We start from the raw sequence: 25870 nt of genomic DNA on the forward strand, positions 1-25870 counted from the left end.
CTCAATTGTCGGCCATTGTCACGAATATTGGCTCGTTCGATCAATTCTTTTTGTGGCGGTTGTATGGAAACCCCATATACCCTACACACACTGCAAATCGAAAGTCCGCGTCGCAATGGTTGGCTCGTTTCGGATGCAGATGCATGGCGTCACAGCATCCATCGCATAGATACAAGTCACAGGCTTGACAGAACACGGACGCGGTCTTGGCCTCCTTAGCCACGCAAGATTCACACGCCTGAGCATCAATCACCACGTCACCAACATGCAACGACTTAAGGGCAACGTCAAGCACTACCTCTGGTTTCGGTGGCATATATGGCTTGCGGTTGATGGTAATTCGCATGGGCAGCACTTTAGCCACCCGTTCGGCTTTGGCAGTGGCCAGCACTTGAGCCCGGACTTGCGCCTCTCGTTCAGCAGCACTGGGCTGAGTCGTGGAATACTCGCTGGGGTGATCCCATCGCGTTTCATTCGTCACTTGGTTCCAATAGTACTTGGAGTATGGGGGCGTGTCCAAGTACATGTCAACCCAATTCCCACAACGTCGTGGTTCGAGCAGGGCGTCCACGTCGGTGGTGCTGCCGTCCTTCGAGAACACGGACGCGAGCATAGCTTTTGGGTCTACTCCGCCCATGAGAACACACCCTCGTTTGATCAAATCCACATAAGCAACTTCGAAAAACGGCTGCCGGAACAGCCACGCCCGCGCCGTGTCGGCCAGCTTCATCCAGTACTGATGGTAATCCACGAGGTTGGTCATGCAATGGATCAGCACCAGCATGGTCGTCCATATCACGTTGATTTCGTCGCGGCCCATCGAGTGCAGACTGAGCAGAGGCTGCCTCAAGTACACGGCCAAATCTGCGTTTGGAGTCCAGAACCCCTCGGCCTCCATCGTGCGATGCAGGAACTCCACCGTGTTTTCAGCATTCTTCGCCACATGTGCGGCCGACTTCTCTGGAAGCAGTACGGCTGGCGCTGGTGCATTCGGCGTCGTGGGTCGACCGATCGATGGTGTTGACGCCGCGACGGCACCAGTTCGCTTTGCCCGAACCATGGATTTGCAAGTTCAAATGTAGCGGTTACAATTGTAACGGCATGTGCGTTTTTTGTTTAAACGGCGATTCACAGCTAGTGAATAAAACTACACTTGACTTATTAATACTAACGTTAGTACGAGTACTACAGTATGTTGATAACTGTAAGACAAACGAACGTAACTATGTATTAATTCATACTTCGAAGTATTCGAAGAATGATGATCGAATGCACACTGTAAAAGAAGATCGTAACGTTAACAGTAAATGCCGAAAGTCCATCGATGATTTCACTGGAACTCCTCTCTAATTCGAGCGAAATCTTCGTTCACAGCTTGTACTAATCAACTCATAGTACTCAACAACGGGTTTTTGATCTCGTGGTTTCAGGATTTACACTATCTAATACCAGTATAGGACTTCGCTTGAAAATTCGTGTGGATGAGTCGACAAACTTCAACATGCGGGACGATCTTGATTAATTGTTTTTCCAAATCCAATACGAACTTCAAGTGAATAAAAAAAGCCAACGCACACCTCCCACTTTTTTCACCGTGCGAAATGTCATGGTCCCACGTCATACATCCGGATCCAAGTGCCGATCATCCGGATACGAGATCGCCCCACACTTTGTTGCGTCAACCCTCAAGGATTTCTCCTTCGGATCATTTTCTGATCTTCCTTCATCATGACAGCTGAAGACAAGCAAGTGGTCCAGCAAGGTACGCAGATGAGCCACTTGGATATGAAGGTGATACCGAGCGATGAGAACTCATGAGGATGATGTGCTCCTGCGTAGGAAGCACACCGTTGAAGTCGTTCCTGTCTGGTGGATTCGGCGGTATGAACTCCATGAAATGACGCCTCGATGCGGACAGGTTGTCTGTAGGTATGTGCTTGGTTGCCGCGGGACACCCCCTCGACTTGATCAAGGTGAACATGCAAACGATGCCGACACCCAAGGCCGGGGAAGCCCCTCTATATGCGAGTGCCACAGATTGCGCACGCAAAATCATCGCCAAGGACGGTGTGAAGGGTCTGTACCGCGGCATGTCGGCGCCATTGGTCGGTGTAACGCCTATTTTCGCCATTTGCTTCTGGGGGTACGACATGGGAGCCTTGATTGCGGTAAGGCACGACGCCATGCATCGCCCAAGCTCAACTACGTCCTTAGCGCAAAGCTGCTGGGATGTCAGACTCGGACAAGCTATCGATGAACCAGATCATGTTTGCTGGTGGGTTCTCTGCCATTCCCACTACCCTTGTCATGGCGCCTGGTGAGCGGATCAAGTGCCTTCTCCAGGTATATTTTTTCGTTTGAAGTCCAAGACAAATGCATGATCTCACGTTTCCTTGCACATCAGATCCAATCGCAAGCTGTGGCCCGAGGTGAACCAATTCAGTTCAACGGCATGAGCGACTGCGCCAAGCATCTGTACAAGACCGGTGGCCTTCGCAGCGTCTTCACGGGTTGGGAAGCGACCTTGCTTCGCGACGTGCCTGGGTAGGTCCTTCAAGGCATGGAATGTGCTGACTTCAATGTGTCAAGGTCCGTGGGGTACTTTGCGGGGTACGAAGGCGTGAAGCGCGCGTTGACTCCTGCCGGTCAATCGCCCGAGGAATTGAACGCGTTCCGAACGTTTATTGCTGGTGGTATGGCTGGTGTGATCAACTGGGTCGTGGCCATCCCGCCGGATGTGATCAAGTCCCGCATCCAAGCGGCCCCTGAAGGCACGTACGCCTCGGGATTCTCGGGCATTGCCGACGCGTACAAAAAGCTGGTTGCCGCGGAAGGCCATGGCGCCCTCTTCAAGGGCGTGGGGCCGGCCATGGCCCGTGCCTTCCCTGCGAACGCTGCATGCTTCTTGGGCGTTGAAGTGTCCAAGAAGGTACTCACGCTGCTCGGGTTGAATTTTTAATCCCATAGACAGGTTGAAGTTACAATATACTAGTAATAATGAAACCGTCATCCGGATAGTACGTGTAACTGCCGGAACAGCAAGCTGTATCTTGTTCGCGGCATATGATGCTCGGGTCCGACTTCAGCAACGGAAGCTACAGCCAAGGAACTCCGTCAGATCTGTGGGTCACAGGGGGGTACTCTAGAGTATGTAAAGCCACGATACTTGTCAGCCACGGGCGTTCAAGTCCTGTGTGATGGAGAAAGGCTGAACGACATATGGAGTCGCTATTGCCACCGTATTAGTTTCATGTCATTATCGAAATATACTTGCAAGCACACTCAGAGCTTCTTTGCTTTGGCGAGGGGATTCTCGGTAGCCAACGCTCGACTGTACGCTGAGTCTTGAAACATGTCGGGGTGATCCAGGTACTCGACCAACCAGTCGAAGTGGTCGCAGCCCCAGAACACGTGCCCATTCACTTCGACGGTGGGCACGCCGAAGACACCGGCGGTGGCGGCATCGGCCGTGTTTTGAATGAGGGCTTGCTTGATGGCTTTGTCTTCCGGCTTGGGCGTGGTTCGTGGGAGGTCGAGCGCTGCGCAAAAGTCTTCCCATTGAGTCTCGGGGTCGTTGCCGTCGGCCCAGACAAAGGCAAAGGCGCGGTCAACTGTGGCCATATCGGCGTTAAGGGAGAGAAGCAGACGCTGCGCGGAGGCTGACGCAAACGGATGGCGACGCGGAAACGTGAGCGGTACGCCCAATGACTTTGCCTTCCACACAACGGTCGCGTACGTGTACGCGCGCTTGACGTCGACCTCCGCTGGTCCGATGTTGCTCTGGGCACGCAACAGCCCCGGAAGGAAGATGGGGACTGGCTTCAGAGTCAACTTCTTCTCCAAAGGAGCTCGCATCTTCAAGAAGAGGTACCCGAATGGCGAGATGATGTCATAGTAAAAGCGTCCGACGGGCTTCATGCAGATCGAATTCGGGTCTGACATGGGAAAGTATCTTATCAGCTAATTACCTTAAACAAGTAACTATTTCAAGTTTGGAGTGTTTTTTTACTTCACATTGTGGATACGAGTATATAGACTTGGATAAGGTAATTATAGTCACTGGTGATCTTTTCAGCCAATCAAATGGCTCTCCACTTTTGGATATGCTGGCTGGGCAATGATTGGTCTGCTTCCCTTGGTCGCCTCCATTTTCAATCATCAACCCAACTCCGGATGAGCGGCATGTCGAAGACCCATGTGGCCCCAGGACCAGCGGACAAGGAAGTGATGGAGGAGCCCGAACAATCACCTCCCCATGTGTCAATTACAGACGGCAATGCTGGCAAGCGGAAGCGACACGAGTCCGCCGTCGTCGTGTGCAACATGTGTCCACGTGCCGACATCAAGTACCGATGCCCCAAATGTGAACGCATCACGTGTTCTCTGGCATGTTGCGTGGCGCACAAGAAGCAGGTAACCATCTTGACTCTCGGAATAATCGACGCATCTGGTGTCCTGACGACGACCACCTAGTTTTCCTGCGACGGCAAGCGCGATCGCACCAAGTACATTGCCATGGCCGACTTTCAGGACGCCGACATATCCAGCGGTAAGAAGCATACATGTCCATGCCCACGACTCAACGTCGTCTTTGTAGATTTCTTCTTCCTCCAGGAGATCTCGCGGTCGACGTCGGCGGTCCATCTGGACGTGGCGGTGAAGCCACCGCCGCCGCCGAAAAAGGCCAAGCGACACCAGAAGGGTTCATATGTCGCAGCTGGACCGACCACGTTGTCAGTCAACCCAGAGCTGCCCGCCGACTACTTGAAGCGATTTCCTCCCCAAGTGCAGTCGTTCGTCCAACAGGCCAAGAAGCGCGGCGTATTTGTGCATTTGCACGCGCCTGGCATGTCCAAGCACAAAACCAACACGTCCACGTTCAACTCGAAAGCTGACTGTCTCTACTGGCGCGTCGAAGTGCACTTTGCCTTGGATCACGTCACCATCGTCGAACCCAAGTGGTCCGAGCGGCAGTCGCTGTGTGACGTGGTTGCAAAGCGTTTGGCCATCACGTTGGTATGTCATTTCCTTGGCTACTATATCTTGACAATCGCCCATATTGTGTATATTCATTCGGTCCTACTTGTCTTTCGTGGTTGGTTGAATGAACTGCCCAACAATCACTGTGAAATATGATATATACATATCGTCCGACCTGCGAAATGTGATATATATATATATCTATGTTGAAGAGAAGTCTCGTTGTGCGTATTGATTCATTTTAGCCAATCATAAATTGCAACCTTCATTCTTTTTATCCAATCACATTTCTTGGCTCCGTATGTCTTCAAATTGGCAGAACGATTTTTGAAACCACCTTATCCACATACATATATGTATGCATATATATATCATTATAAATCAATATGTGATCATCATCGCAGGAGTAATTTATATATTGATTTGTGTGATAGGAAAACGTGCCCGTTCGCACCAAGTTGAAATCGTACGTGCACGCAGACGTCCAGAGTGAGTGGCTGTTTGTGATAAAAAAGCAGTTTACGCCGGCGTCGACGCCGCTCTACTACGAACTCGACCCGACCAAACCACTGGCCGACAACTTGCGCCATTTGGCGATCGTCGAGTTTCCCACGGTGCTCGTGACATTGCAGTCCCGCCGGCACGAGTACACGTTTGCTCACCGCGCGATTGAAGTCGTGGACGCCACGCCACCTCAAACAACGCCCATGGAAGTCATCTCGTCGGGGCTATAACCACTTAATTTAACTTTCACTTTGACGAGAATTACTCCACGATTGACATGACCGATACCACCCTCGGTTTCTATGTCGGAATATGTATCATAACGTTATGTGGACATCAAGTAGTTATGGATAGTTCTTGCCGCGGGATTATTGATGTGTATTTCGTGTAAGCTGGAGCAACATGGAGAATGAATAAACAGAAGAATAATCGACATATGATATATTTAGCCAATCAGATTGCAGGAAACCATCACCAACACATCATCGAATTAGGGTGTGCATGAAATTAGTGTGATTCCAAACCCCACAGGACACGTTCTTTACATACAAACTTCAGTACAAAGAATCGATCGATGGATTTGGCGAATCAGCACAAAAGTAGACCAAATTTTAGGGACCAACTAACTTACTTGAGTAGTACTATATTGTGCTTTCGAGTGAAATTTCGTGTTGTGGTTTCTCGTTGGAATTGAAATCGATTTGATTGGCTACTTCAGATGAGCTCAAAACTACTAGCCAATCAAAACCTTCTCAATGAAATTCAACAACCAATCAGATCGATTGTGGATCGGTTTGGTTGGCGCGATTCGATTGCACCCCCTCCCCAACTTTGTATCAAATCGACAATAAAGTGAACTATACAACTTACTAGTACCTAGTAGTATAAACCAGTAGTTATCATGGATTCGTCCAAGGCAGTGTCTGAGGTGGCTGTCAATGCTGTACATGCACCTCTATCTTTTAGTGCATATGAATATCTACAACCCAAGTACACATGGTAGACCCTCTTATCCAATATCATTCGATGATCGTCGTGTGGTTGGAATACATACTGACTGTACAAACAGTGGGGACAAAAATCATCTTCGGTTGTTCGTGTTGGTTTATTTGGCGGACCAGGCCAGCGTCCGCGTAGGAATCACCCCTGCGCCTCGGACGTGCAGCCCATCGGCGTACACGTCCACGGTCGCATACGCCCGATTCGCATCGTCGTTTTCACTGGGAGGACACTCCAGGGCGGCATGGAACACCATGTAGTGGATGCCTCGATCTTCTGTGTATCCGTTTCTGTGCGAATGGCCCGAGAAGACGGCGCGCACGACACCGGCATGTTGCTCCAGCATCGATTGAACGTCGGCAAAGTTCCACAGCAACACGCCGCCCGGCCGACACGTGTCTGGATGAATCGGCACATGCGAAAAGACCACAACGTTCTGGCGCTGGGAGGCGGCGGTCGCCAGCACTTGCGCCAGCCACGCCAGCTGCGCGTCGTCCACGGCGCCATTGAATTCCGTGCATCGGAGGGTTTCATCGCGTGGCATCCCCAGCGGAGAGTTCTTGTTCACGTTCGGGTTGTGCACGTTTAAAAACTAAGATATGTGATCAAACGAATATTCTTGTCAAATATCGATTAGTCGAAACTGTGGATGGATTAAAGAACCGCCAAAGCCAATCAAAAATCACGTTCTGTCGAATTTCTGCCAATCCAAAAAAGTACGGATGCAATCCCGCCGTATCAGGTATACTACATTTTGTATGATATAGTTGGATCAAAAGCGATTTGGCAAAATGGATCAATAATAATATTAGTCCAAAGTTGGGTGAAAAACACAATATCAGGATACGACAATATACATAAGTAAGTACGACACTTGCTATCACGAGCGAATAGCTCAAATAGCAACACCGAATCATGTACTAGCAGGAACTGGCGAAAATGCTTTGATCATAACGTTATATATATTGTCAAATCGATTCGAAACTGGAGCCCTCAGCAGAATCGAATGTGTTAAGAGAATCGATTAAAGAACCTCCTAGGCCAATCAAATCCGCATTGGGCAAAACCATATATATATACTAATCTTTGTATACTATAGTTGTTTTTACAAGCTTAAATTGGATCAAATGGATTCGAATGCATTTGGCGAAATGACTCACAAAATTGGGTGAAATGCACAATATATTACCAAAACACACACGAAACATACTGTACTACTACGTAGTATTTCATTGTTGCAGCCAACCAAAAGCAAAACTGGTCAACTTTGCATCGTAATTGCATTGTTTGATGCTTACCTCGACGGCGTTGGCATATTCAGGCGAGTCCACGGGGCTGCCGATGACAGATTGGCCGTACGGATCGAGCACGACGAACAAGTACGACGGGAGCGTTGGGTCTGTGAACGTGTAGTACGCCACGGAAGTCCCCGGCGGCGGGAGGCTCTCGGCGCCGACGTGGCGCGACTGGGTGTGCTTGATGAGCTCCTCAACGTACGTGGCTTTGGAGAAGTTGTACAGCTCGTGGTTGCCGACGCAGTGATGCACGGGGCCGACGGTGTCCTGGAACTCGTCGAAGATGGCGGTGGTCGCCCGAAGAGCCGAGAGCGACTGTCCCACCGGTTCGTTCTTGCCGTCGATCACGTCTCCCAGGTCCACTGCAAAGCGCATGCGAGGAGACACTGTTGCGGCTTCGTCGATCCACTCGGCGGCGGCCCACCGAAGGACTTGAAGGCCATGGCGATAATACCGACGATTCGTCTGCCGGTAGTTCCACCCGTCGTCGTCGTCGGCGTACTGGACGTCGGCAATCAAGCTACATTCGTTCATGCGTGAGACGAGAACGCATGCATGATGACTACCCAAATGACCCCAGACGCGATGAAGCAGACAGTTGCGGCGGAACCTGCATGTGGGCGGCTACCATGTGGATGAACCGGCGGCTTCGACTGGCTATCGCGGTCGTCATAATTTACAAACGACGTCCCGGGTATTTTCTTTTATCCAATCACATCTCGATATTACAAATAACGTGATTGGATTGGTGCTAAAACGTCGTATGGTTGTGAATTTCCACCAATAATATTGTACGAATGCTACCAAAAGACAGTTTTATTTCGGAGGCAATATTACTTGAAATAAGTATGAGTCGATTAAATTATTTCAAAACCGCAGAAATGTCATGAAATCGTGGTGGTGTCGAGTTTGAATTGGTGGCAGCATTCACAACCAAAACAGAAGCATGAGCGAAGTGGAACTCGAGTTCGATGAGTCCAAGGTGTGGACCAACGACGAGCGACAAGCGTATCTGGATCGCATTCCCGAGATGTCTCTCTTTGATGACCACATCCTCGAAGACGACGTGATGGTGGATGCGATGATGGCGCTTGTGGACGAAGGCGAGACGCCCGAGACCCTCGCGTTGGCGTGCAAGACCAAGGGCAACCAGCACTACAGCGACGCGCGCAAGTTCAACAAGAACTACTACACATATGCGATCGACGAGTACACCAAGGGCGTGTCATATGCGTTGAAGGCCGTGAGTGACCCGACCGACCCGGAGGTGTTGCAGGGGTACAACTTCGACGAGCCGATTGTGCTCACGCAGCTGCTCGCCGCCATGTTCAACAACCGAGCGGCGTGTCATTTGGCGATCAAGAACTTTGGCAGCTGTCGGTCAGACGCGGCGCGCGCGCTCAAGCTCGAGCCGTCCAACATCAAAGCGTTGTTCCGCGGCGCCAAGGCCTCCAGCATGCTCAAGAAACCCGACGATACGCTGCGGTACTGTAAAGTCGGATTGAAGGTGGACCCCACGCACAAGGATTTGCTTTCGCTTCAAGCCACGGGGCTAGTGCAGCTAGAAGAACAGCGCGTGGAAGCCGAACTGGACGCGTTTCAACGCCAGAAACGGCGCGCCATGACCAACAAGTACAAGCAACTGTGCAACTTGCGGCACGTCCGCGTCGGCCCCGCGGTCATCTCTGACCGCCGGGTGACCGATTTCGAGGGCAAGGCGGACCTGAATCCGGATACGGGCAACTTGGCGTGGCCGGTGCTGTTTTTATACGACGAATACGGACAGTCGGACTTTATTCAGCAGTTTGACGACCAGGATATGTTCGTGGAGCACCTGGCCAACATGTTTCCGGAGGAAGGGGCGCTGTGCATGTGGGACGCGCGCGGTGACTACAAGGCGTCGCAGCTGGTCGTGTACGCCGTGGCCAACGTTGTCGTGCCGTTCGTGACGGACGATGCGTGGCATGTCGCCCTGAGCGGCGAAGTTGAGACGGACGTAGCGGAGACCCTCCGGCTGCGCGAAGAAGAAAAGCACTCGTACAAACACACGTGGTGGCTCGAAGTGTCGGCGTTCTGTACGTTGGCGACGCTGCTGCAGCACCATCAGTACGTTGTGCCTGGGATTCCCGTGTTCAACGTCATGGTTCGAGGCACCAAGCACCACACAACATTCCTCGCGTCCATTGAACATCGCGTCGTGCAAGTCCAAGCGCCGGGCTTTCCATAGCCAACAACTATTCCTAAGTGAAACCATTACGTTCGAGGTAGTGGCCTGCTAGAAGGGATTCGTCTAGGGATGCACACATATCGTGTGGCCAAGGTCATGAGCGGGGGAGAGAAGAGGGTTTACGTGTGCGAACACAGAATGTGATAGTGCCGACCGTTGTAGCCATGCACGGTCGAAGGAATCTTGGATATATGTCTGCCAGCATGAGTACAGACTGTTGTGGCTGTGTGCGCCTCATCTAAACGTCGATTCGATGGCCATGTCCCGTTGAGTTCTGCTGCATGACGGGGTTGGTGGAGGGAAGAGTGCTCCGCTACTTCCAGCAGTTCTAATCTCTGGGCATTAGCCAATGGCATCGTGGCGCGGGAACTATCCGTATCCGGATACTAGAATCCAGAAACCGTCTCGAGTTTGGCTCGCCATTTCATTTCGGAATTTGTCGTGTAGTGCGCAAGTCGACTTTTCAGTCGGACTCGGACGCAATCCCTTGTTGCCGCGCGATCCACAGACCTACCTCGGAAGTCGTGGACGTGTGTGTGCTAGCGTAGCTGCCTCCCGTTGTTGAGTAATCCATCTCTCTCGTGTGTGTGTCTTCTTGCCCCACCACGCACCTTCCTGTGACTCCATGAGCTTGGTCAGCTTGGTCGATCACTTCAAGAAGAAAAAGGTCAAGCGAAGCCGCGGCAGTATGTCGCGCGCCACCTCTTCGACCCTGGACGACGCAGACGCGTCCGCATTGGCTGCGTTCGATCTGTGTCTGACGTCGCTGCAAGTTGCCGCGGAGACGCGCGACGTTGCGTTCATGATCCCTCCCACGCCGCTTGGGTCCCCAATCCATACATCAACTCGCTTTGCGAAGCGCTCTCGTCTTCCATCTGTCGACGACGAGCAAGAAGTCGATGCGGCCGAAGGCGATGCTGCCGGCAGTGCCCTGGTTATCCTCAGTAGCCGTCTCGAAGACGAGCTGGGCCTCCTTCAAAAGCGCGAATGGAAACGCACCAAGAAATCGCACCAGCAGCTTGGCTTTTATGCCATCACGTCGGCCTTTCACCGTGCTCTGGCCGAACGCAATGCGGCGCAACCTTGCTCCACTGCCGAATGAGTTGTGAACCATCCTGTAGAACTTGCTGTATTTAAGAATGAACCATATACCTTACAACTACCCCTACGTCACATGATGCATTGTTTCCCGAACTATTTCAATCCCCGACGAGTCCATCGCATGAGGAGTAGAATCTAAAGCAATCTTCGCGACCCTCCGTCCATACACGTAAACCGTCGCAGCCGACTACAGTACTTATCGCTCGCCACTTGCCACGTATACAAACAGCGTCCCCGCAGTCCCTTGAACACGACGATACGCCCATTCTACATAATGAGACTCCACACCCTCGTACCATGCTTCTTCCGCCATCGTCGCCGCCGTCCAATTCCACGGTTCGTCCGCATTTCGCCGCTTCCGGTTGATTTTGGCATCTTCTTATCCCGACGCTTCCTATTGGCCACATAGCTGGTGGTGTCATCGGATTTCTGTAATTCCATTGGCTAAAATTCCACTTTGGTATCCAGTGAACGCAATCGGATTGGCTAAAATAGTCACGAGCCATTTTTATTCGTTGGCGTTTCACACTGCTGGCTTGGTGGATCAAGTCGGACGCCCGCCACAGCACCAGCATGCGGCTGCTCTGTCTCCATGGGATGTACCAGAATAGCGCGGTGTTCCGGAGCAAAACGGAGCACCTGCTTCGGTTCTTGCCTCATGGTGTGGAGCTCGTCTACCTCGACGGACCCATCAACCTCGTACCGAAGGCAGTGACCAAACCAATCGACACGTCTGCGTTCCGCGCGTGGTGGGATCCACAAGAGGGTTTGAACCCACACACCCAGCGCCAAGTCATCAACTACGTTGCTGAGGCGTTGCACAACCGAGGTCCCATCGATGGCGTCGTTGGATTCTCCCAAGGCGCGTCCCTCGCATCGTGGCTGTGCTCCCAAGTTGCCCAAGACGACCTCGACTGGACTCCGTCCGTCGCGATCTTTCTCGGCGGCTACATGAACCCGAGTGACGGCATCTTTTCCCGTGGACTCGTGCCGGACATTCGCTCGTTCCATGTCAGTGGCATGAACGACCGAGTCGTGCCCACGTCCAAGTCCGAAGAGTTGGCCGCGCTCTTCGAGCAAGAAACCCATCCCCACCTCGTTTCCCGCCACACCCACGCGCAAGGTCATGTCGTTCCCAAATGCGAAGGCTCCATGTTCGCACTGCAGAACTTCCTCCACGCTACGCCGGCTGCCGCGGCATCCGAGGCAACGAATTTGGACGACAGGTCGTACCGTGTTCGCATGTCCACCGGTTAACTTATGATGCGCAAATCCTTACATTCTAGTCCCATGACGCATGTCGTTTCTACCGAAGTCCTCTTGCTTGTCCACGTCAGGAACCTATACGTATTTATTGTTTACTGTTAGAATGAATCGACACAACCAAATGGACAGAAGAATCAGCACAAGGATATATTTAGCCAATCCGATTGCAGGAAACCATGATCAACGTCAAATTAGTGTGACCCCAATCATCACAGGACAACTTTTTACATACAATATTCAGTCTGAAGAATCGATCGATAGATAGATTTGGCGATTCAGCACAAAAGTCCAATTTTGGGTAAAAGGACAATACTAGGGTATCATACAGTATAGGAATGTACTCCGGAGTACTCACAGCAACATGCGACTTCGAAGTAGTATTCTACTACACTACTGTAGTACCTCGAAGTATGTATTTACACTTGTTAATCCTACTAACAGAGGAGTAGTATTATTACGAAAAGTGGTGAAGATTACTTAAAAAGAATTTATGTTCATCGTTATACTAATGATTACTACTAGTACTTTACCAGTAATGTTAGTAGTCTGCTACTTCAACGATCAAGCACAGTGTTGGCCACGATGGAGGACAGACTGACTGTCTATGCATACTTTAGTACATAGTAGTATACTAATGACGTTACTCGAACACCCAACTAACATATACCGCCATACTAATTAGTACATTCACATCGCCATGTTGTTATTATGTTGCGACGACCGGACGCTACCATGTTGATGGCACAGGACATTAAGCAGCTTGTATTCTGCGAGGAGATGGGGCACATCTTGCACTCTCAGGTCGTCCGGTGCCATGTCCACAAACGAGTTGGTTGTTGTGACGGCGGCCGCGGCGGGCGGCGGCGGCATCATGAGGGGAGGCAAGTGAAACGTAAACAGGGGGACTTGCATCGCAGTCGACGACTTCTTTCGAGCCCGTCGATGCCATACATCCAGGACAGACCCCATATTTCCATCTTGCTTGTCTTTCAATGCTGCACTGTTGTCAGTGCTACTACTACTAGTACTACTAGTCGCCCCGCCTTGCACGTCCACGGCCGCTTGTGGTTGCATGTCGCCCTCCATCGACACTTGTTGCAGCCCCAAATGGAACTCCTCGGGGGAAATCGATAGCCCCGAGTCATCCAAATGCTCTAGAAAGCTCAGAGACGACACAACATGGGTGAAGAAGTACCCTGGCTCGGACATCAACTTGGACGGATGCCGATACATTTGGATGTACGCGACCGTGCTGTGCAAGTTCGGGGGGTTCGCCTTGAGGATGGTGTAGATGAGCGCGGGGAGGAAGTCGTCGGCGCCGGGGTATTTGCCGCCCAGATGGTCTTTCAATAGGTGGGTCAGGTCGTGGCATACTTGGAGGATGCACGCCATCTGCCGCCGTGGACTCAGGAATCGCGGCAGTTGCGACAGCCGCGCTTGGATGCATGTCCATCGCGCCACGTCCGACGTCGCGGTGATGTCGAGGTGCTCAAAGGACAAAAACCCCAGCGACGCGATGCGCTGCGAGAGCGCCGCGTCTTCCTGCGGACACGCTCCAAATGCCGCGCCATGGAGCTTTTCCATCACGAACGCTTCCAATGTTTCCCGCCGCATGTCGTGGTCTCGAAGGTCGGATAATGCATCCGGACTGGACGCCTCGAGGGTCTTGATCAACGGAGACAGTTGCATCAGATGGAGAAAGTGGCTGATGAACGCGTGGACCTTGTCGCCGCGAGAGGAGGTGGATGCCGTGCGAGAGGAGGAAGATGCCGTCTCGTGGAAGGACTTGACAAAGCCCTGGATCGAATGGACCAAGTCGGCGGCGTCGGGATGCTTGAGCACGTCCAGCAGCTGGTTGTACGCGCGCTGAAACGTGGGATCCAACCGCAGTGGTGGCAGGTCCGAAGGGTCGTTCGACGAAGGAAGATGCTCGCTCGATGCGACGATCTCTTGCAAGATCGATATCGGGGAAGCATTGGATGACGAATCCTTCCTCGCGTCAGATGCCAATGGCGGATGCGTCGCGACAACGTCGAAACTCTCCACGAAATGAAGCATGTCGTCCGCACACTTCATCAACTCCATCACATGGCTCGGCATGGTGCTGCTCTGCTGCTTGGACGAATCAGAGCCACGTCGTCTCCGACCCAGACCTCCAGTAGTCCCTTCCACCCATGCTATCCGCTTCGCCCTTGCCATTTGGAGCAGCTCGTCGCGACGCTCCGTCGACAGCATCGGACGCGCCGCGGTGGTCTCTCGGCTCTCAGACAACAACGTAGATGACGACGAAGAGGACGTCGGAGATCGCTCCTCCTTCATCGAGGGTGCCGCACGCGTTCGGGTCCATGGCAACGACAACATCGGGGAGCGTCCAAATTTCCAAGATGCAATCAATTTCAGGACATGTCATTACTTTAGTATTATTATACTGAAAACGACCCTGCTACTAATAATATACTTGTATTTAATTGACAGCAAGTTGCATACAATTTTATAGTAACTATTATGGCCTTATGATTTAATACTACTAATACTATTCCCAAATATTATTACTTCGAAGTACTGTAATACTCAGGAGTTACTAGTACTGTAGTATGTATTAATACTAGTAGTAGTATTAATAGTAGTACTAGTCTCTTATAGTTAGCACTCCAACAACCTAAACTAAGTCGCGATATAGTACTACGTAGTACTATGAATAGTACATGTTTCGAATTAGACGGAACGGACCGTATACGTAGAATTCAGCTTACTCGCATCCGATAACCAACTTGTGATGAAGAGTGTGAATTTCAATACCTGTAGGACTCACAATTATAGTAATAGTACTACTAACGACAGTACTAATAGTACTAGCGGAGCTCCTCTTAGTAAGCTCAGCTCACCATTTGAGCGTGGTGAGAATATCAGTCCTGATTCAATATTTTATTTGGTGTAAATCAGCCAATCAAACTACTTACTTTTCCGAAGGTTGGATTCTCAACACAATCAATTTGTTAACCATGGCGACGAAACTTGTTCTACCACGCCGCCGGCGTCCGAGGTCCATGTCGACGGCGGTCCTTGTGATGAAGAAAGCGCGAGTGGGGCCCCGACGCACAGTCCACATGCACCTGTTTCGCTCGGTGGCCCTTGCTGGGGATCTTATGGCGCTGATCACATCGTTTCAATGCGGAATCTTCGCGGACCTCGTCCCATACGACCACGAAGGCCGGTACATGGCACGCATGCGTCGTGGCACGGCGCCATTGGTGCTTCCGGGGCGTTTTTTCAAAGCGTACGGAAAGAAGTCCATTGACCTGTCGTTTCTTTGCTTGGACTGTTCCAGCCAAGTCTACCTGCCGCTCCACCTTGCGATCTTTGAAGGCGATGAGCATCGCGTCCGACAGTGGCTCGCGTGCAAACCCCATTGGTTGACACCCCGCGCGTTTGACGCTGCTGCGTTCCACGGACACATGCATATAGTTCAGTTGTTGCATTCGCTTGGCGGGGCGGCAACCACCGCCGCGATGGACTTAGCCTCGCTCGCCGGGCACATGGCCATGGTCGAGTTCCTTCATCGTACTCGCGGGGAAGGCTGCACCTACCGCGCATTAGACGAAGCAGCATCTGCAGGACACCTCGATCTCGTCAAGTTTCTGCATGAGCACACCCATGGCGGGGCGACCGTGCGCGCTTTGGACGGCGCCGCGGCCCGTGGGTTCCTCGACGTGGTCATATTTCTCCACCACCATCGCCACGAAGGTTGTACGACCTCCGCCATGGACACCGCTGCCACAAATGGCCATCTGGAGGTCGTCCAATTTTTACATTCCCATCGTCGAGAACGGTGCACGCGTGCGGCCATGGATGGTGCCGCAACCAATGGCCATCTGGAGGTCGTGCAATTTTTACACGTCCATCGGACTGAAGGCTGCACGACGTCGGCACTGGACGGCGCCGCGAGACGAGGCCATTTGGCAATTGTCCAATGGCTGCATTTCCACCGCACTGAAGGTTGTACGACCGACGCCATGGATGACGCAGCCACCAATGGCCATCTGGAGGTCGTACAATGGCTCCACACCACCCGGTGCGAAAGCGGCACCGACGCTGGCTTAAAGGAGGCGAAAGATCGCGGCTACGGCGCCGTGGCCGCCTACTTACAGACCCATTGCCAGAGTACAGTTAGATCCACTTCGAGCTTTACAATGCACGACGCCGTTGCATTGAGAAGGCATTGGGCCTATGACAATGGCAGCGATAGTGACACTGACGATAGTGACCACGATAGTGACCACAGTGACGAACGCCAACTTGGATGGCCATTCCATGTTTGATCTCTCTCGCAAAAAATACACTGGTGAGTTGTCGGAGCCATTACTACATAACCAGTTAACGTTACTACTACTAGTTTTGACAAATCATCGTAAATTATGCACCAGATAGGAAGCTAAAGAAGCACCAACTGTTACTAGTATGTATACAGTATGTATTCGATTCAAGAGTCCACAGATTGATTCCTAGAGTTGACAACCCCGACTAACATACTGTAAGTGCATGCCGAAAACTCTAATACTATCGAATTATTAGGCCTAGTCGGGGTTGTCGATTTCTGTCCGTACTACTGTGTATTAATACTATTCATAGTACAAACAGTGACGTTGGCACCGTTTACCATGAGCAATTACTAACTGTACATGCGAAATTTTCGATTTTGCCAAGTTTTCTTGGAAAAACGGCCATTTTATGCTATTTTTCGTGGCATCCAGACCCTCCCTTACTGTTAAAAAATTGGCATACTACTATTAATAGTCCTTTATTTACAGTTAGTATACTGTTATTAATAGTAGTACTACACTATTAATAGGCTTGAGTTATATATATATTCACGTTAACGATGAATATGATCAATATTCCGACCTCACTTAGTATTTGTATGCTATAATTTTGGCCAATGAATCGTCTCTATGACCTATTTCTACCTATCATATTGTAGTAGTAACTTATCCTACACCATTTTGACCAATCAAAGTCCTTGAGTTATATATTCATGTGAACGACAATTATATACGATTAACGCTTCTACGTTGCATTCGACCATTCATATATTAGTACTAGTTAGTCCAACAATGTTCTAGCACAGCTATACGTCCACCATGTTGACGAGTCTTTTGCACGACACCACGCTCTTGCCAGCACTTACTTATAAAACTGGAGCAACACTGGTATAATAGCTATATGAATGTATGTACTACCTATAGTTATGGCTACCATGTTAAGTCCATATACGTCGTCGCTTGGTCTCCCAGTGATGGGCAAATGTACGGCGTCAGCGTCTCACCAAACACAGCGTCGAGCACATGCATCGTGTCCAGACATTCCCGAGATAGAGTCGCATGTTGGCCTGGCTGGATATGCTGGGACAAGTACTGCCCCGCTGCTTGCTATTATATACATGTATGTATTTTCAGTCAGGGAGTTTGTATACAAGTTGTACAGCAACGAGGATACCTCCAATATACCCACGCAATGCAAAGCTTCGAGACGTTGGACGAGGTTTGGGTTTTGGGGGGACATCACGGGCTCGAGCCGTGCCAAGTACGTGGCAACGTGTGGGAACAGCAGCGATTCCATGACCAATGGCCCCAAATACAGGCACCCTACGACGAGGTCGTACAGTCAGGCCATGGTGGTCGTACAATTATCCAATGGCCATCATTGTCCGTACCCACAATGGCGCCATACTGGGACGTGAACGGGCGCGTCGGGTCGAGAAATGCTTCGTGGTAGGTTTTGGACACGCGAAGTTGCAACGATTCGTACGACCCACCAAAGCTACGAGATGGTAACCACAGAAATGAATATATTTCATCAAAAAAAAAAAAAAAAATATATATATATATATATATATCAATAGTTGTATGTACCGGTGACATATCTGCGCCATGAGTTGCGCCGCAGATTTGCGGACTGCCCAGTGATCGTCGGCCGGGTTTTCACACAATTGACGGTTGAGTACGCACGTCAAGATGGACGGAATGAGTTGTTCCAGCTAATATTAATAATAATATATGTGACATCATAATTTGAATATTTCATCATATTCCTTGTATACACACAAAAACACGAAACGTCAATTGTATAGTTTACATTACACCACGTTTTAGACGCGTAGCCATGGCAATGTTCCATCTAATATTAATAATCATATTATCCGTGAAACAATAATCGAATATTCCATTTCATATCAATTATAGAAACACACTTTATAATCAATAAAACCAAGTTTTAATAAAACCAAGTTTTATATAGCCATCGCATCATGGAGACCATGCCTATAACATGGGGAAACATGACCTTTATAACCAGAATGACAAGTCCACCATATCCACGGAACCAAGACACGCACTTACGTAGAGCTCGATGCGGAGGGAGCTGTTGGAGAGAAGACACCGCGCCATGCGAAGGATCGCGGTGAGCAGGGTAAGGTCACGTTGGCTATGCTTGACTTCGTCGTAGATGAATTTCGAAAAGTACGGCAGCAGTTGGTGGAGGCCGGGGTCCTTGGTGAGGCTCGCGTACGCGGCGTGCTGGCGCGCGTACTCGTCCGACTTGATCGCGTCCGTCACCTTGTCAAAGTAGAGCTGCATCTCGTCTGTGAGCACATGCTTCACGAGCGGCTTGCGCTCCACGCCGCTCGACGACGGATCGGGCGCGTTCATGGTGACAGTCGGAAGAGGATTGTCCACGACGCTGCTGCTCGAGTCGGCGACGTCGTTCTCGGGGATCTTGGGCTGCACGCCTTCGACGGCCAGCCAGTGCATGTGCACTGTGGGTTCGAACGGAATCGTGGGAAGCGGCGCGTTCAAAATGTCTGCGACCGACACCTCGACCTCGTCTGTGATGTACAGGCCCGGGCTGATCTTGCGGAACTTTGTGGAGTTGCCAGCGCCAAAACCATATAGCACCTACATCATGTATCCTTAAGACATAGAAGAAGTGAGATGGAGAACCTCCATGTTACGCGAGGACAACGCTTGGTTGATGTCTCGCACGGTCAAGCGATCTCGCCGCGCGTGGGATTTGAACTTCATGGCGTCCTGGATGATTTCACGGAGCCGCAGTTCGATCTCCGGCGCCAACTCGGCAGCGCATCCTGGCGCCAGGCGGTCCAAGCCAAGGCTCTGCCCAATGACTTCGAAGCATTCTTCGCGCAGCACACTCATGTGAATGCGAATTTGAAAATGCTTTTGCTGCCGCATGAAAATTAATGTCGTTTGATTCGTCAAAATTGGATGCATTTATAGCGAATCAAAGCTCTTAATTTTCGATTCCTTCGAAATAGACCAATATGACTAGTTAAAATTCAGATAATTTGCACGAATCCACCGAAGGTACTGCACACCTGAAGCAAGCATGGCAGCGGTGAGCAGCAAGTCATTCGAAGTGAACCTCCAGGGAGAAGTGTCCAAGAATGAGTACTCTGCGTTCGAGGAGCGCATCCGAGGCTTGTGTGGGAACGACACTGAGAAGGTACATGATGCAGGTCCTCCTCGTCATGGTGGTGTTGTCCATGCCTTATGCGAGATCAACTTGTCATAGGAGAAGTTTGAGTACAACGAGTATGTGTACAACATCGACGCGCAGAGCCCCCAAGGTACATGCGTATATTGTGTCGCCTGAACGAACGCATGTCACCGCGGCCTGTGTAGGAGTCCCAAACGAAGTGCGTGCTCGGAACGTCATCTACGGCTCCTGCACATTTTCCGGCGCGGCGGTCGAGATGCCGTCGTCCGGAGGCGGTCAAAAGTGGTGTGTTTGTACAGCACGTCCATCTGCGCCTTCTCATCGTACACACTCTTTCATGCAGGGAACTTCGACATGTGGGGAAATGGGAGCGCAAGAAGCCGTCGGAGCAGACCCCGCAACACACCCGAGGCCACTTTGCCGTGCCGTATCGCAGTCAGACCGCCATGTCGGCCAGCGACAACGTCGGCGTCTTCTTGACGACCCTCGGATTTCGGTACGATTACAACATGCTAGATCGTCGCTAACTCTCCGCATCCTCTCGTGATGGGTGGTAGGCAAACATTCCAGTACAAGCGATCAGGAACTCGGTGGGTCTTCCCGAATGGAATCACGGTCGAAGCGACTCGCATGAAGGAGGTAGGTACTGTCTGTTGCTTGGGTCTAGGACAACCCTGAATATGATTGGTATAGCTGGACAAGGTGGAGAGCAAGGACGAGTTGCCGCTGGACAGCGTGCCGTTCGATGCGTATCTGGTCGAGGTGTACTCGGTCACGACGGACGACAAGATCGACGACGTATCCCATCAGATCAACCGATTCGCCATCGACTTGGAACCGTAATATATATGCGACAGAGTGCAATATGAAGGTGTGATGCGAATGTATTTTGTAGGTACTTGGTGGCGCGTCCGTCGGAAGGCAAGGACTTTCAGATTCACAAGGAAACGCTCTTGGCCGAGAGCAAAAAGAAGAAGCAAAAGCTCAGATAAGAGAGACTAGATGGCATGTTCGTTGGGCGGCGGTGGACATGACGAAGGCGGGCGGGCGGCCATCTAATAATGCACAAATTGAAACTGTACTAGGATCCACAGGAGACGGGGTTGGGTACAGAACCAAGAAGAATATGATTCGTGTCCATATCCTGGTGTTGTATATACTGTATTTGGACATTTATGGGTTGGGTACATAGCCAAGAAGAATATGAGAAAAGTATATAAAAATTTGTGAAGTATTAATAGTACGAGGAACACAGGAACAATGATCATCATTCCTGACCCTCCCTACTACTAGTACTATTAATAGTTACTAGTATACATACAGTACCAGTGGTAATAATAATAGTACGATTAATATTGGTTGGTACCAAGCAAAATCGACGCAGTAATCGACGGACCGAAATAGCCAATCAAATTTCAAAAAAAGATCTTTGACCAATCAAATTGCAGGCGTATCCCATTTCAGCACAAGAGTCCCAGGGAATATATTTACACCGCTGTTATTTTTCAAGTAAAATGTCGTCTCGACGATATATTTCAGGTACTATTAATAGATTCGTCTACTAGTACCAAAAAGACCCACTTTTGCTTGAAAGCACCATAGGAGAGGCAGCCAGCCAGCCATGAATGTACATGTATATTCAGGACTCGAAAGTTAACCAAAGAACGGGCCAACGGTGTCTTGCAGCGATGGGTTGCGGAACTCAAACTGGTTGCCCGTGATGAGTTCGTACAGCAAAATGTACCGGCGCGACAGTTCGTGGACGAGGTCCTTGGGGGCTTCCGGCAGCACGGCGTCGTTGTACGGGTCGCAGTGGTCGCGGAACCAGAGGCGGAGGAATTCCTTGTCGATGTTCTCGGGGCTGATGCCGCTGGCCATGCGCTCGTCGTAAGAAGCGGCGAGCCAGTACCGGCTCGAGTCGGGTGTGTGGATCTCGTCGATGAGGAGGATCTCCCCCGTCGTGCTATCGAGGCCAAACTCGTACTTGGTGTCTACCAAAATGAGCCCGCGGGTGGCGGCGGTGGCCTGACCAAATGCAAACAGCTCGAGCGACTTGGTGTGGCAGTAGTCCCATTGTGCCTGCGTCATGCGGCCGCTGGACACGACTTCGGCGCCAGAGATGAGCTCGTCGTGCACGTCGTCCTTGGTCTGAATGGAAGAAGCATTAGGTGGAGAGAAGGAGGAGGAGGCGGTTACCGTGGGCGTGACGAGGTTTTCAGGCAGCTTTTGGTGCTGCTTGTACCCATCTTGGAGCTTGTGGCCGCAAAAGTCGCGGCTTCCCTTGGCGTAGTTGGTCCACATGGACGTCGACGTCGAGCCCGTGATGTACCCGCGCACGACAAATTCCACGGGAAATACCGTCGCCTGCTTGCAAATGACGGCGGCGGGATGGGGGTTCGCGATCATATGGTTGGGCACGATGTGACGCGTGGCGTTGAACCACCACGAGCTCGTGAGCGTGAGAACTTGGCCCTTGGATGGGACTGACGTCAGTTGGCGATCGAACGCGCTTTGGCGGTCCGTCGACACCAACACGACTTGCTTGCGCTCGGGGAGCACGTACACATCGCGCACCTTGCCCACATGCTTGGTGACAGGGCCAGGGAGGTTCAGCTCCGTGCTGCTCAATGCAGGAGTCGCAGCGATTTGAGCCAAGTACCCATGCGTGCGCGCTTCCGCTTCACCCACGATAGCACTCATTTGATTGATAAATGCAATTGGAAGAGAGTCCAAAGGTACTTCACCCTGATTGGTGCAAATGGGGCACATCTCCAGTGGATGCGGGGCCATCATCCGGATAAAAAGGACGACCAATGTTAATTTCGTCACATTCACTCTTTGGTAAGAATGATACAATCCAGCTTGGACTTCAAATGTTTCGTCGATCTGTTCGGCCAATATCTGCGTGACCATGGCGTTGCCACTCATGTTGAGCATCGCTAGTGTTGGATGGTCGACATGAAAAATCTATGTCACTATGTACTACAGATAACGACGGAATAAGTGGCCCTGTGGTACTAAAATTTCGTATTGATTTAAGTATTCTACTTTTCGAAGTAGTTTGTCCCAATACAAATTTGAAGTGCAATTTCGAAGTACCACAGAGCCACTTATTCCGTACTATGTGACCATTCTTGTTGGTCAGAGTAAGTAGTACATACTCTGACCAACAAGAATGGTCACATTTGGTTTTTGACTCAAATGCCACTCATTCGACTTGATTAAAATATAAGCATGCCTCATCAGTATAATGAAGATAGATCAGATACTACGTAGTACATACATACCTGTAATTGCGTACCGGTAGTACATAGCGGTACTTCGCAGGAAAACGAAGTGATGTTCTCACCTCCACAAAATCGTTCGCAAATACACAGTTCGCGGCTGCGAGACGAGTGAAACCTGAGGTAGTTATCCTTCACTTAACGTGACACAAGTTTCCCCGTTCAAAATCGTATTTGAGCTCCCGCTATACGGCTCCACAAATTGAATGGTCCACATTCCCTTGTGAGTGAAATTCCGCCGCCTATGCGAGCTGTAGGGTGCTCAGCTGCTGTCATGGTAAACACAAAGTCAATAACGTTAGCAACATGAATGTGTACGGTTTTAACGATGTTAAAGTGGATTTCGGAGTCGGCGGGTCTTTACTGTTACCGTAATTCCTAAAATCTTTGATAAAAACGTTTGTCATATTTTAGAGCGATATCGAATATTTTCAGTTCAAAAGTCTAGATTTATACTAGCACAAATGGGCTTATCAGAGACAGCTCCACCTTGCGTGTACTGCTGCTAAACTACAGAAGTACATAAAATATTGGTCGTCTTGATACTCGAATCTCGCACACTTCGTGAAACCAGCCCCTTTTGACCTGTTAATATACTCGTCAATTTACAGTATCATTGCAAGACGGATGGGATTTCGCCGACACGTTGAGCGAGAAAGGTGAGTCCTGGGCGGTTGCATTGACGGGGTGAATCGAATGCGACTTGAGCTTCCAGATCGACGACGACGAAGTTGGTGCGGTTGTGATGTGCTTCGAGTCGGATGCGACCCATTGATACTTGTGACCTTTGCACTTTTGCATGCGCTTCATAAAGATGACCATGTGCACGCACGCGCGCAGCTTTTGCTTGGGTTTCAACGACGTCATGTCCCGCCGTGACAAGATCCCCACACCCGACAGCGTGATCACCACCCCCACCAGAAACATCACCACCTACATTATAAGTTAGTTATACGGCAAGTAGACACCAAATGGCAAGGTGGATAGATGAAATTGAAACGGTGAGTTAGACAGTAGTTACAATTAATTGTATGGATCGTACGTACGGTCGTAGTGGACATGGTGGCAAACTCATTAAAGTATACGGCACCACCCACAATCGACGTGGAGATGAAAACACACTACGACAAATATAACATGGCGATTTCCGGTGAATACTGTATGAGTTTGAAGGAAGTACTACTAGTACTACTAGCTCGGGAGCCTATCCGCACAGGCATCTCGAACCATGTACAGATTACTACTAGTAGGAGTACTTGTCTCATACCTGAAAGATCGGCACGACGAATACAGCATCGAAATGCTCCAGTCCTTGCGCTAGCCAATGGATCTGTCCCCAAAATCAAATGTGAACATATAAAAATATATACCGTCCGTATCCACATCTTAAAATTATGCAAAATAACGACGAACGATCGAATGTACAAAGAAAGGGGGGTAAACAACTATTGTACTTGTGCACACACCTGAAGGAAGATGCAGGCAAACATGGCGAGCGCAATGGCGTACGTGCCGACGGTCGTGAATTGGTTTTCGCCGTCCAAACTGCTTTTCACCAACTCCGCTACGGACTTGGCAAACAAGATGCTCTGGGCCCCAAATACCCCCGACAAGGCTGGGTTCACCAACGAATGAAACTATGTCATTGTCAGATTATTGGGCTCACCATGTAAAATACTACTATGGGATCATCCAATACAGCAATGAGAACCACTACTACGTACGTACGTACTACTACTACATACCGTGGCAAAGCGTTTGTACTGGGTAGAAGTTTTGCCAAATGTCCGTACAATGAACCGGATACGGCGCACGCAGTAGTAGAACACGACCATAGCCACACACACGACCGCCACGTACACGACAAACGCGGGCTGGCTGTACAGCGCAATGAGCTGGTCCAGGGTGTGGCATCCATTCGATTTGTCGGCGAAGGCTGCCACCACGACGATGCCGGTGAGGATCAAGGCCGTGCCAATTCCGTCCTAGTATAGTGTTCACTGTCAGCACCGCCAAACATATATTTGTCTTGCAGAAACGAGATGTATGATACCCGTCGAGAAAAGGCTTCATGGAGAAACTTGTGGGCAAAGAACACATTGGCCACGATAGTGGAGCCCCCCACGGGAACAGCAAGCGACTGCGGAATGAACCCCAGGGCCACAAAGTCACCCAAGCTGCCAAAGATTACCAGCCACAGTCCTGTAAAGTTGATGAAAGGGAATGGCTACGTAGGGGTACTATGTATGAGGAAATAGTACCAAGCATCCACAGCGGTTGACGCAAGTAGCCACGTTTCGTAGCCGCGGGCTTTTTGGTTTCGCGCATGAACGAGTACTTTTGCAGGTTCACGCCCATGTTGGTGCACACCGACGCTCCAATGCCGAGGATGACGCCGACATACCATAACGAGTACGTTTCATGACTGGCATTGTCTTCGCAGCCCATGACACAAGCAGCACCACGATGTGGCGAAAACGTCGAAACGTTTGTAACTGATGTAACCGGTTCCATGCCAATTATTGAGTGAAAAGTGTGGATGGGACTTGACGTATAGTACGGGTTTGCGTCGACGACTTCCAAGGAGGGTACAAGCTAGTAGGTTTGGCATTATTGCATTACCAGTGTGCATAGTCATTGATGTGTGTGTGTTTGGTGCCTCCTCTCTTGTACTACTACGGTACTGTAGTGGTTTGGTATGAATA

General features: G+C 50.4%; 14 protein-coding genes across 18 annotated transcripts; 7 read left to right on the top strand and 7 right to left on the bottom strand.

Moving 5' to 3' along the window:
• Positions 1–40: 40 nt before the first annotated feature.
• H257_11739 (hypothetical protein) lies at positions 41–1060 on the bottom strand (the record flags this gene model as incomplete). Its single annotated transcript, XM_009838756.1, has 2 exons — positions 41–238; positions 299–1060. 2 exons carry the CDS (start codon positions 1058–1060, stop codon positions 41–43), a joined length of 960 nt encoding a protein of 319 aa, XP_009837058.1.
• Positions 1061–1679: 619 nt separating this feature from the next.
• H257_11740 (hypothetical protein) lies at positions 1680–3042 on the top strand. Its single transcript, XM_009838757.1, has 6 exons — positions 1680–1762; positions 1840–1881; positions 1930–2168; positions 2215–2343; positions 2405–2544; positions 2590–3042. Exons 1-6 carry the CDS (start codon positions 1729–1731, stop codon positions 2957–2959), a joined length of 954 nt encoding a protein of 317 aa, XP_009837059.1. The 5' UTR covers positions 1680–1728; the 3' UTR covers positions 2960–3042.
• Positions 3043–3195: 153 nt separating this feature from the next.
• On the bottom strand, positions 3196–3929 carry H257_11741 (hypothetical protein). Its single transcript, XM_009838758.1, has one exon. It carries the CDS (start codon positions 3916–3918, stop codon positions 3283–3285), a length of 636 nt encoding a protein of 211 aa, XP_009837060.1. The 5' UTR covers positions 3919–3929; the 3' UTR covers positions 3196–3282.
• A 233-nt stretch (positions 3930–4162) lies between these two features.
• Positions 4163–5745, top strand: H257_11742 (hypothetical protein). The gene is made up of 4 exons (XM_009838759.1): positions 4163–4413; positions 4474–4549; positions 4598–5016; positions 5415–5745. The coding sequence occupies exons 1-4, from the start codon at positions 4174–4176 to the stop codon at positions 5712–5714; spliced, it is 1035 nt and encodes a 344-aa protein (XP_009837061.1). The 5' UTR covers positions 4163–4173; the 3' UTR covers positions 5715–5745.
• Positions 5746–6488: 743 nt separating this feature from the next.
• On the bottom strand, positions 6489–8444 carry H257_11743 (hypothetical protein). The gene is made up of 3 exons (XM_009838760.1): positions 8345–8444; positions 7782–8298; positions 6489–7075 (listed from the first exon to the last, which is right to left on the bottom strand). Exons 1-3 carry the CDS (start codon positions 8407–8409, stop codon positions 6590–6592), a joined length of 1068 nt encoding a protein of 355 aa, XP_009837062.1. The 5' UTR covers positions 8410–8444; the 3' UTR covers positions 6489–6589.
• Positions 8445–8632: 188 nt separating this feature from the next.
• Positions 8633–10206, top strand: H257_11744 (hypothetical protein). The gene has a single exon (XM_009838761.1). It carries the CDS (start codon positions 8725–8727, stop codon positions 10003–10005), a length of 1281 nt encoding a protein of 426 aa, XP_009837063.1. The 5' UTR covers positions 8633–8724; the 3' UTR covers positions 10006–10206.
• A 237-nt stretch (positions 10207–10443) lies between these two features.
• On the top strand, positions 10444–11468 carry H257_11745 (hypothetical protein). Its single transcript, XM_009838762.1, has one exon. The coding sequence runs from the start codon at positions 10631–10633 to the stop codon at positions 11105–11107; it is 477 nt and encodes a 158-aa protein (XP_009837064.1). The 5' UTR covers positions 10444–10630; the 3' UTR covers positions 11108–11468.
• Positions 11469–11626: 158 nt separating this feature from the next.
• H257_11746 (hypothetical protein) lies at positions 11627–12458 on the top strand. Its single transcript, XM_009838763.1, has one exon. It carries the CDS (start codon positions 11680–11682, stop codon positions 12361–12363), a length of 684 nt encoding a protein of 227 aa, XP_009837065.1. The 5' UTR covers positions 11627–11679; the 3' UTR covers positions 12364–12458.
• Positions 12459–13036: 578 nt separating this feature from the next.
• On the bottom strand, positions 13037–14753 carry H257_11747. Of its 2 annotated transcripts, XM_009838765.1 has the most exons (2): positions 13568–14753; positions 13037–13526 (listed from the first exon to the last, which is right to left on the bottom strand). In XM_009838765.1, exons 1-2 carry the CDS (start codon positions 14731–14733, stop codon positions 13514–13516), a joined length of 1179 nt encoding a protein of 392 aa, XP_009837067.1. In that variant the 5' UTR covers positions 14734–14753; the 3' UTR covers positions 13037–13513. The 2 variants fall into 2 exon arrangements, with proteins under 2 accessions (XP_009837067.1, XP_009837066.1); XM_009838764.1 differs by having other exon boundaries at positions 13037–14753.
• Positions 14754–15367: 614 nt separating this feature from the next.
• H257_11748 lies at positions 15368–16969 on the top strand. Of its 2 annotated transcripts, none has more exons than XM_009838766.1 (2): positions 15368–16714; positions 16766–16969. In XM_009838766.1, exon 1 carries the CDS (start codon positions 15375–15377, stop codon positions 16689–16691), a length of 1317 nt encoding a protein of 438 aa, XP_009837068.1. In that variant the 5' UTR covers positions 15368–15374; the 3' UTR covers positions 16692–16714; positions 16766–16969. The 2 variants fall into 2 exon arrangements, with proteins under 2 accessions (XP_009837068.1, XP_009837069.1); XM_009838767.1 differs by having other exon boundaries at positions 15377–16714; positions 16797–16969.
• Positions 16970–17451: 482 nt separating this feature from the next.
• On the bottom strand, positions 17452–19586 carry H257_11749. Of its 2 annotated transcripts, XM_009838768.1 has the most exons (6): positions 19368–19586; positions 18768–19322; positions 18282–18406; positions 18083–18189; positions 17866–18014; positions 17452–17798 (listed from the first exon to the last, which is right to left on the bottom strand). In XM_009838768.1, the coding sequence occupies exons 1-6, from the start codon at positions 19578–19580 to the stop codon at positions 17622–17624; spliced, it is 1326 nt and encodes a 441-aa protein (XP_009837070.1). In that variant the 5' UTR covers positions 19581–19586; the 3' UTR covers positions 17452–17621. The 2 variants fall into 2 exon arrangements, with proteins under 2 accessions (XP_009837070.1, XP_009837071.1); XM_009838769.1 differs by lacking the exon at positions 19368–19586 and having other exon boundaries at positions 18768–19362.
• Positions 19587–19732: 146 nt separating this feature from the next.
• On the top strand, positions 19733–21026 carry H257_11750. 2 transcript variants are annotated; one of them, XM_009838770.1, is made up of 7 exons: positions 19733–19887; positions 19957–20011; positions 20067–20166; positions 20225–20377; positions 20439–20520; positions 20575–20720; positions 20777–21026. In XM_009838770.1, the coding sequence occupies exons 1-7, from the start codon at positions 19771–19773 to the stop codon at positions 20871–20873; spliced, it is 750 nt and encodes a 249-aa protein (XP_009837072.1). In that variant the 5' UTR covers positions 19733–19770; the 3' UTR covers positions 20874–21026. The 2 variants fall into 2 exon arrangements, with proteins under 2 accessions (XP_009837072.1, XP_009837073.1); XM_009838771.1 differs by lacking the exon at positions 20777–21026 and having other exon boundaries at positions 20575–20762.
• Positions 21027–21319: 293 nt separating this feature from the next.
• H257_11751 (phosphoribosylaminoimidazolesuccinocarboxamide synthase) lies at positions 21320–22626 on the bottom strand. Its single transcript, XM_009838772.1, has 2 exons — positions 22078–22626; positions 21320–22029 (listed from the first exon to the last, which is right to left on the bottom strand). Exons 1-2 carry the CDS (start codon positions 22579–22581, stop codon positions 21535–21537), a joined length of 999 nt encoding a protein of 332 aa, XP_009837074.1. The 5' UTR covers positions 22582–22626; the 3' UTR covers positions 21320–21534.
• A 938-nt stretch (positions 22627–23564) lies between these two features.
• Positions 23565–25645, bottom strand: H257_11752 (hypothetical protein). The gene is made up of 7 exons (XM_009838773.1): positions 25427–25645; positions 25219–25367; positions 24911–25150; positions 24632–24802; positions 24433–24495; positions 24212–24286; positions 23565–24098 (listed from the first exon to the last, which is right to left on the bottom strand). The coding sequence occupies exons 1-7, from the start codon at positions 25611–25613 to the stop codon at positions 23766–23768; spliced, it is 1218 nt and encodes a 405-aa protein (XP_009837075.1). The 5' UTR covers positions 25614–25645; the 3' UTR covers positions 23565–23765.
• Between the last annotated feature and the right edge of the window lie 225 nt (positions 25646–25870).

The sequence above is a fragment of the Aphanomyces astaci genome (assembly GCF_000520075.1).
Source record: "Aphanomyces astaci strain APO3 unplaced genomic scaffold supercont1.35, whole genome shotgun sequence".
In the NCBI taxonomy this organism is placed as follows: domain Eukaryota; phylum Oomycota; class Saprolegniomycetes; order Saprolegniales; family Verrucalvaceae; genus Aphanomyces; species Aphanomyces astaci.

What these genes read in the sequence shown, in the direction of transcription:
- H257_11741 (XM_009838758.1), bottom strand. Translation starts at nt 3,918, where the DNA reads ATGAAGCCCGTCGGACGCTTTTACTATGACATCATCTCGCCATTCGGG.
- H257_11751 (XM_009838772.1), bottom strand. Translation starts at nt 22,581, where the DNA reads ATGAGTGCTATCGTGGGTGAAGCGGAAGCGCGCACGCATGGGTACTTG. An exon ending in AAAACCTCGTCACGCCCACG is followed by an intron (nt 22,030 to 22,077) that starts GTAACCGCCTCC and finishes TCTTCCATTCAG; the next exon opens with ACCAAGGACGACGTGCACGA.
- H257_11746 (XM_009838763.1), top strand. Translation starts at nt 11,680, where the DNA reads ATGCGGCTGCTCTGTCTCCATGGGATGTACCAGAATAGCGCGGTGTTC.
- H257_11743 (XM_009838760.1), bottom strand. Translation starts at nt 8,409, where the DNA reads ATGGTAGCCGCCCACATGCAGGTTCCGCCGCAACTGTCTGCTTCATCG. An exon ending in TCGCGTCTGGGGTCATTTGG is followed by an intron (nt 8,299 to 8,344) that starts GTAGTCATCATG and finishes GAACGAATGTAG; the next exon opens with CTTGATTGCCGACGTCCAGT. An exon ending in AATATGCCAACGCCGTCGAG is followed by an intron (nt 7,076 to 7,781) that starts GTAAGCATCAAA and finishes CACATATCTTAG; the next exon opens with TTTTTAAACGTGCACAACCC.
- H257_11742 (XM_009838759.1), top strand. Translation starts at nt 4,174, where the DNA reads ATGAGCGGCATGTCGAAGACCCATGTGGCCCCAGGACCAGCGGACAAG. An exon ending in GCGTGGCGCACAAGAAGCAG is followed by an intron (nt 4,414 to 4,473) that starts GTAACCATCTTG and finishes ACGACCACCTAG; the next exon opens with TTTTCCTGCGACGGCAAGCG. An exon ending in GGACGCCGACATATCCAGCG is followed by an intron (nt 4,550 to 4,597) that starts GTAAGAAGCATA and finishes TCGTCTTTGTAG; the next exon opens with ATTTCTTCTTCCTCCAGGAG.
- H257_11752 (XM_009838773.1), bottom strand. Translation starts at nt 25,613, where the DNA reads ATGGGCTGCGAAGACAATGCCAGTCATGAAACGTACTCGTTATGGTAT. An exon ending in TCAACCGCTGTGGATGCTTG is followed by an intron (nt 25,368 to 25,426) that starts GTACTATTTCCT and finishes TCAACTTTACAG; the next exon opens with GACTGTGGCTGGTAATCTTT. An exon ending in TTGCCTGCATCTTCCTTCAG is followed by an intron (nt 24,496 to 24,631) that starts GTGTGTGCACAA and finishes TTTTGGGGACAG; the next exon opens with ATCCATTGGCTAGCGCAAGG.
- H257_11745 (XM_009838762.1), top strand. Translation starts at nt 10,631, where the DNA reads ATGAGCTTGGTCAGCTTGGTCGATCACTTCAAGAAGAAAAAGGTCAAG.
- H257_11749 (XM_009838768.1), bottom strand. Translation starts at nt 19,580, where the DNA reads ATGAGTGTGCTGCGCGAAGAATGCTTCGAAGTCATTGGGCAGAGCCTT. An exon ending in TGTCCTCGCGTAACATGGAG is followed by an intron (nt 19,323 to 19,367) that starts GTTCTCCATCTC and finishes TACATGATGTAG; the next exon opens with GTGCTATATGGTTTTGGCGC. An exon ending in ATGGCGCAGATATGTCACCG is followed by an intron (nt 18,190 to 18,281) that starts GTACATACAACT and finishes ACCATCTCGTAG; the next exon opens with CTTTGGTGGGTCGTACGAAT.
- H257_11744 (XM_009838761.1), top strand. Translation starts at nt 8,725, where the DNA reads ATGAGCGAAGTGGAACTCGAGTTCGATGAGTCCAAGGTGTGGACCAAC.
- H257_11747 (XM_009838764.1), bottom strand. Translation starts at nt 14,733, where the DNA reads ATGTTGTCGTTGCCATGGACCCGAACGCGTGCGGCACCCTCGATGAAG.
- H257_11740 (XM_009838757.1), top strand. Translation starts at nt 1,729, where the DNA reads ATGACAGCTGAAGACAAGCAAGTGGTCCAGCAAG. An exon ending in ACATGGGAGCCTTGATTGCG is followed by an intron (nt 2,169 to 2,214) that starts GTAAGGCACGAC and finishes CTACGTCCTTAG; the next exon opens with CGCAAAGCTGCTGGGATGTC. An exon ending in GGATCAAGTGCCTTCTCCAG is followed by an intron (nt 2,344 to 2,404) that starts GTATATTTTTTC and finishes CTTGCACATCAG; the next exon opens with ATCCAATCGCAAGCTGTGGC.
- H257_11750 (XM_009838770.1), top strand. Translation starts at nt 19,771, where the DNA reads ATGGCAGCGGTGAGCAGCAAGTCATTCGAAGTGAACCTCCAGGGAGAA. An exon ending in TTGACGACCCTCGGATTTCG is followed by an intron (nt 20,378 to 20,438) that starts GTACGATTACAA and finishes GATGGGTGGTAG; the next exon opens with GCAAACATTCCAGTACAAGC. An exon ending in TTCGCCATCGACTTGGAACC is followed by an intron (nt 20,721 to 20,776) that starts GTAATATATATG and finishes TGTATTTTGTAG; the next exon opens with GTACTTGGTGGCGCGTCCGT.
- H257_11748 (XM_009838766.1), top strand. Translation starts at nt 15,375, where the DNA reads ATGGCGACGAAACTTGTTCTACCACGCCGCCGGCGTCCGAGGTCCATG.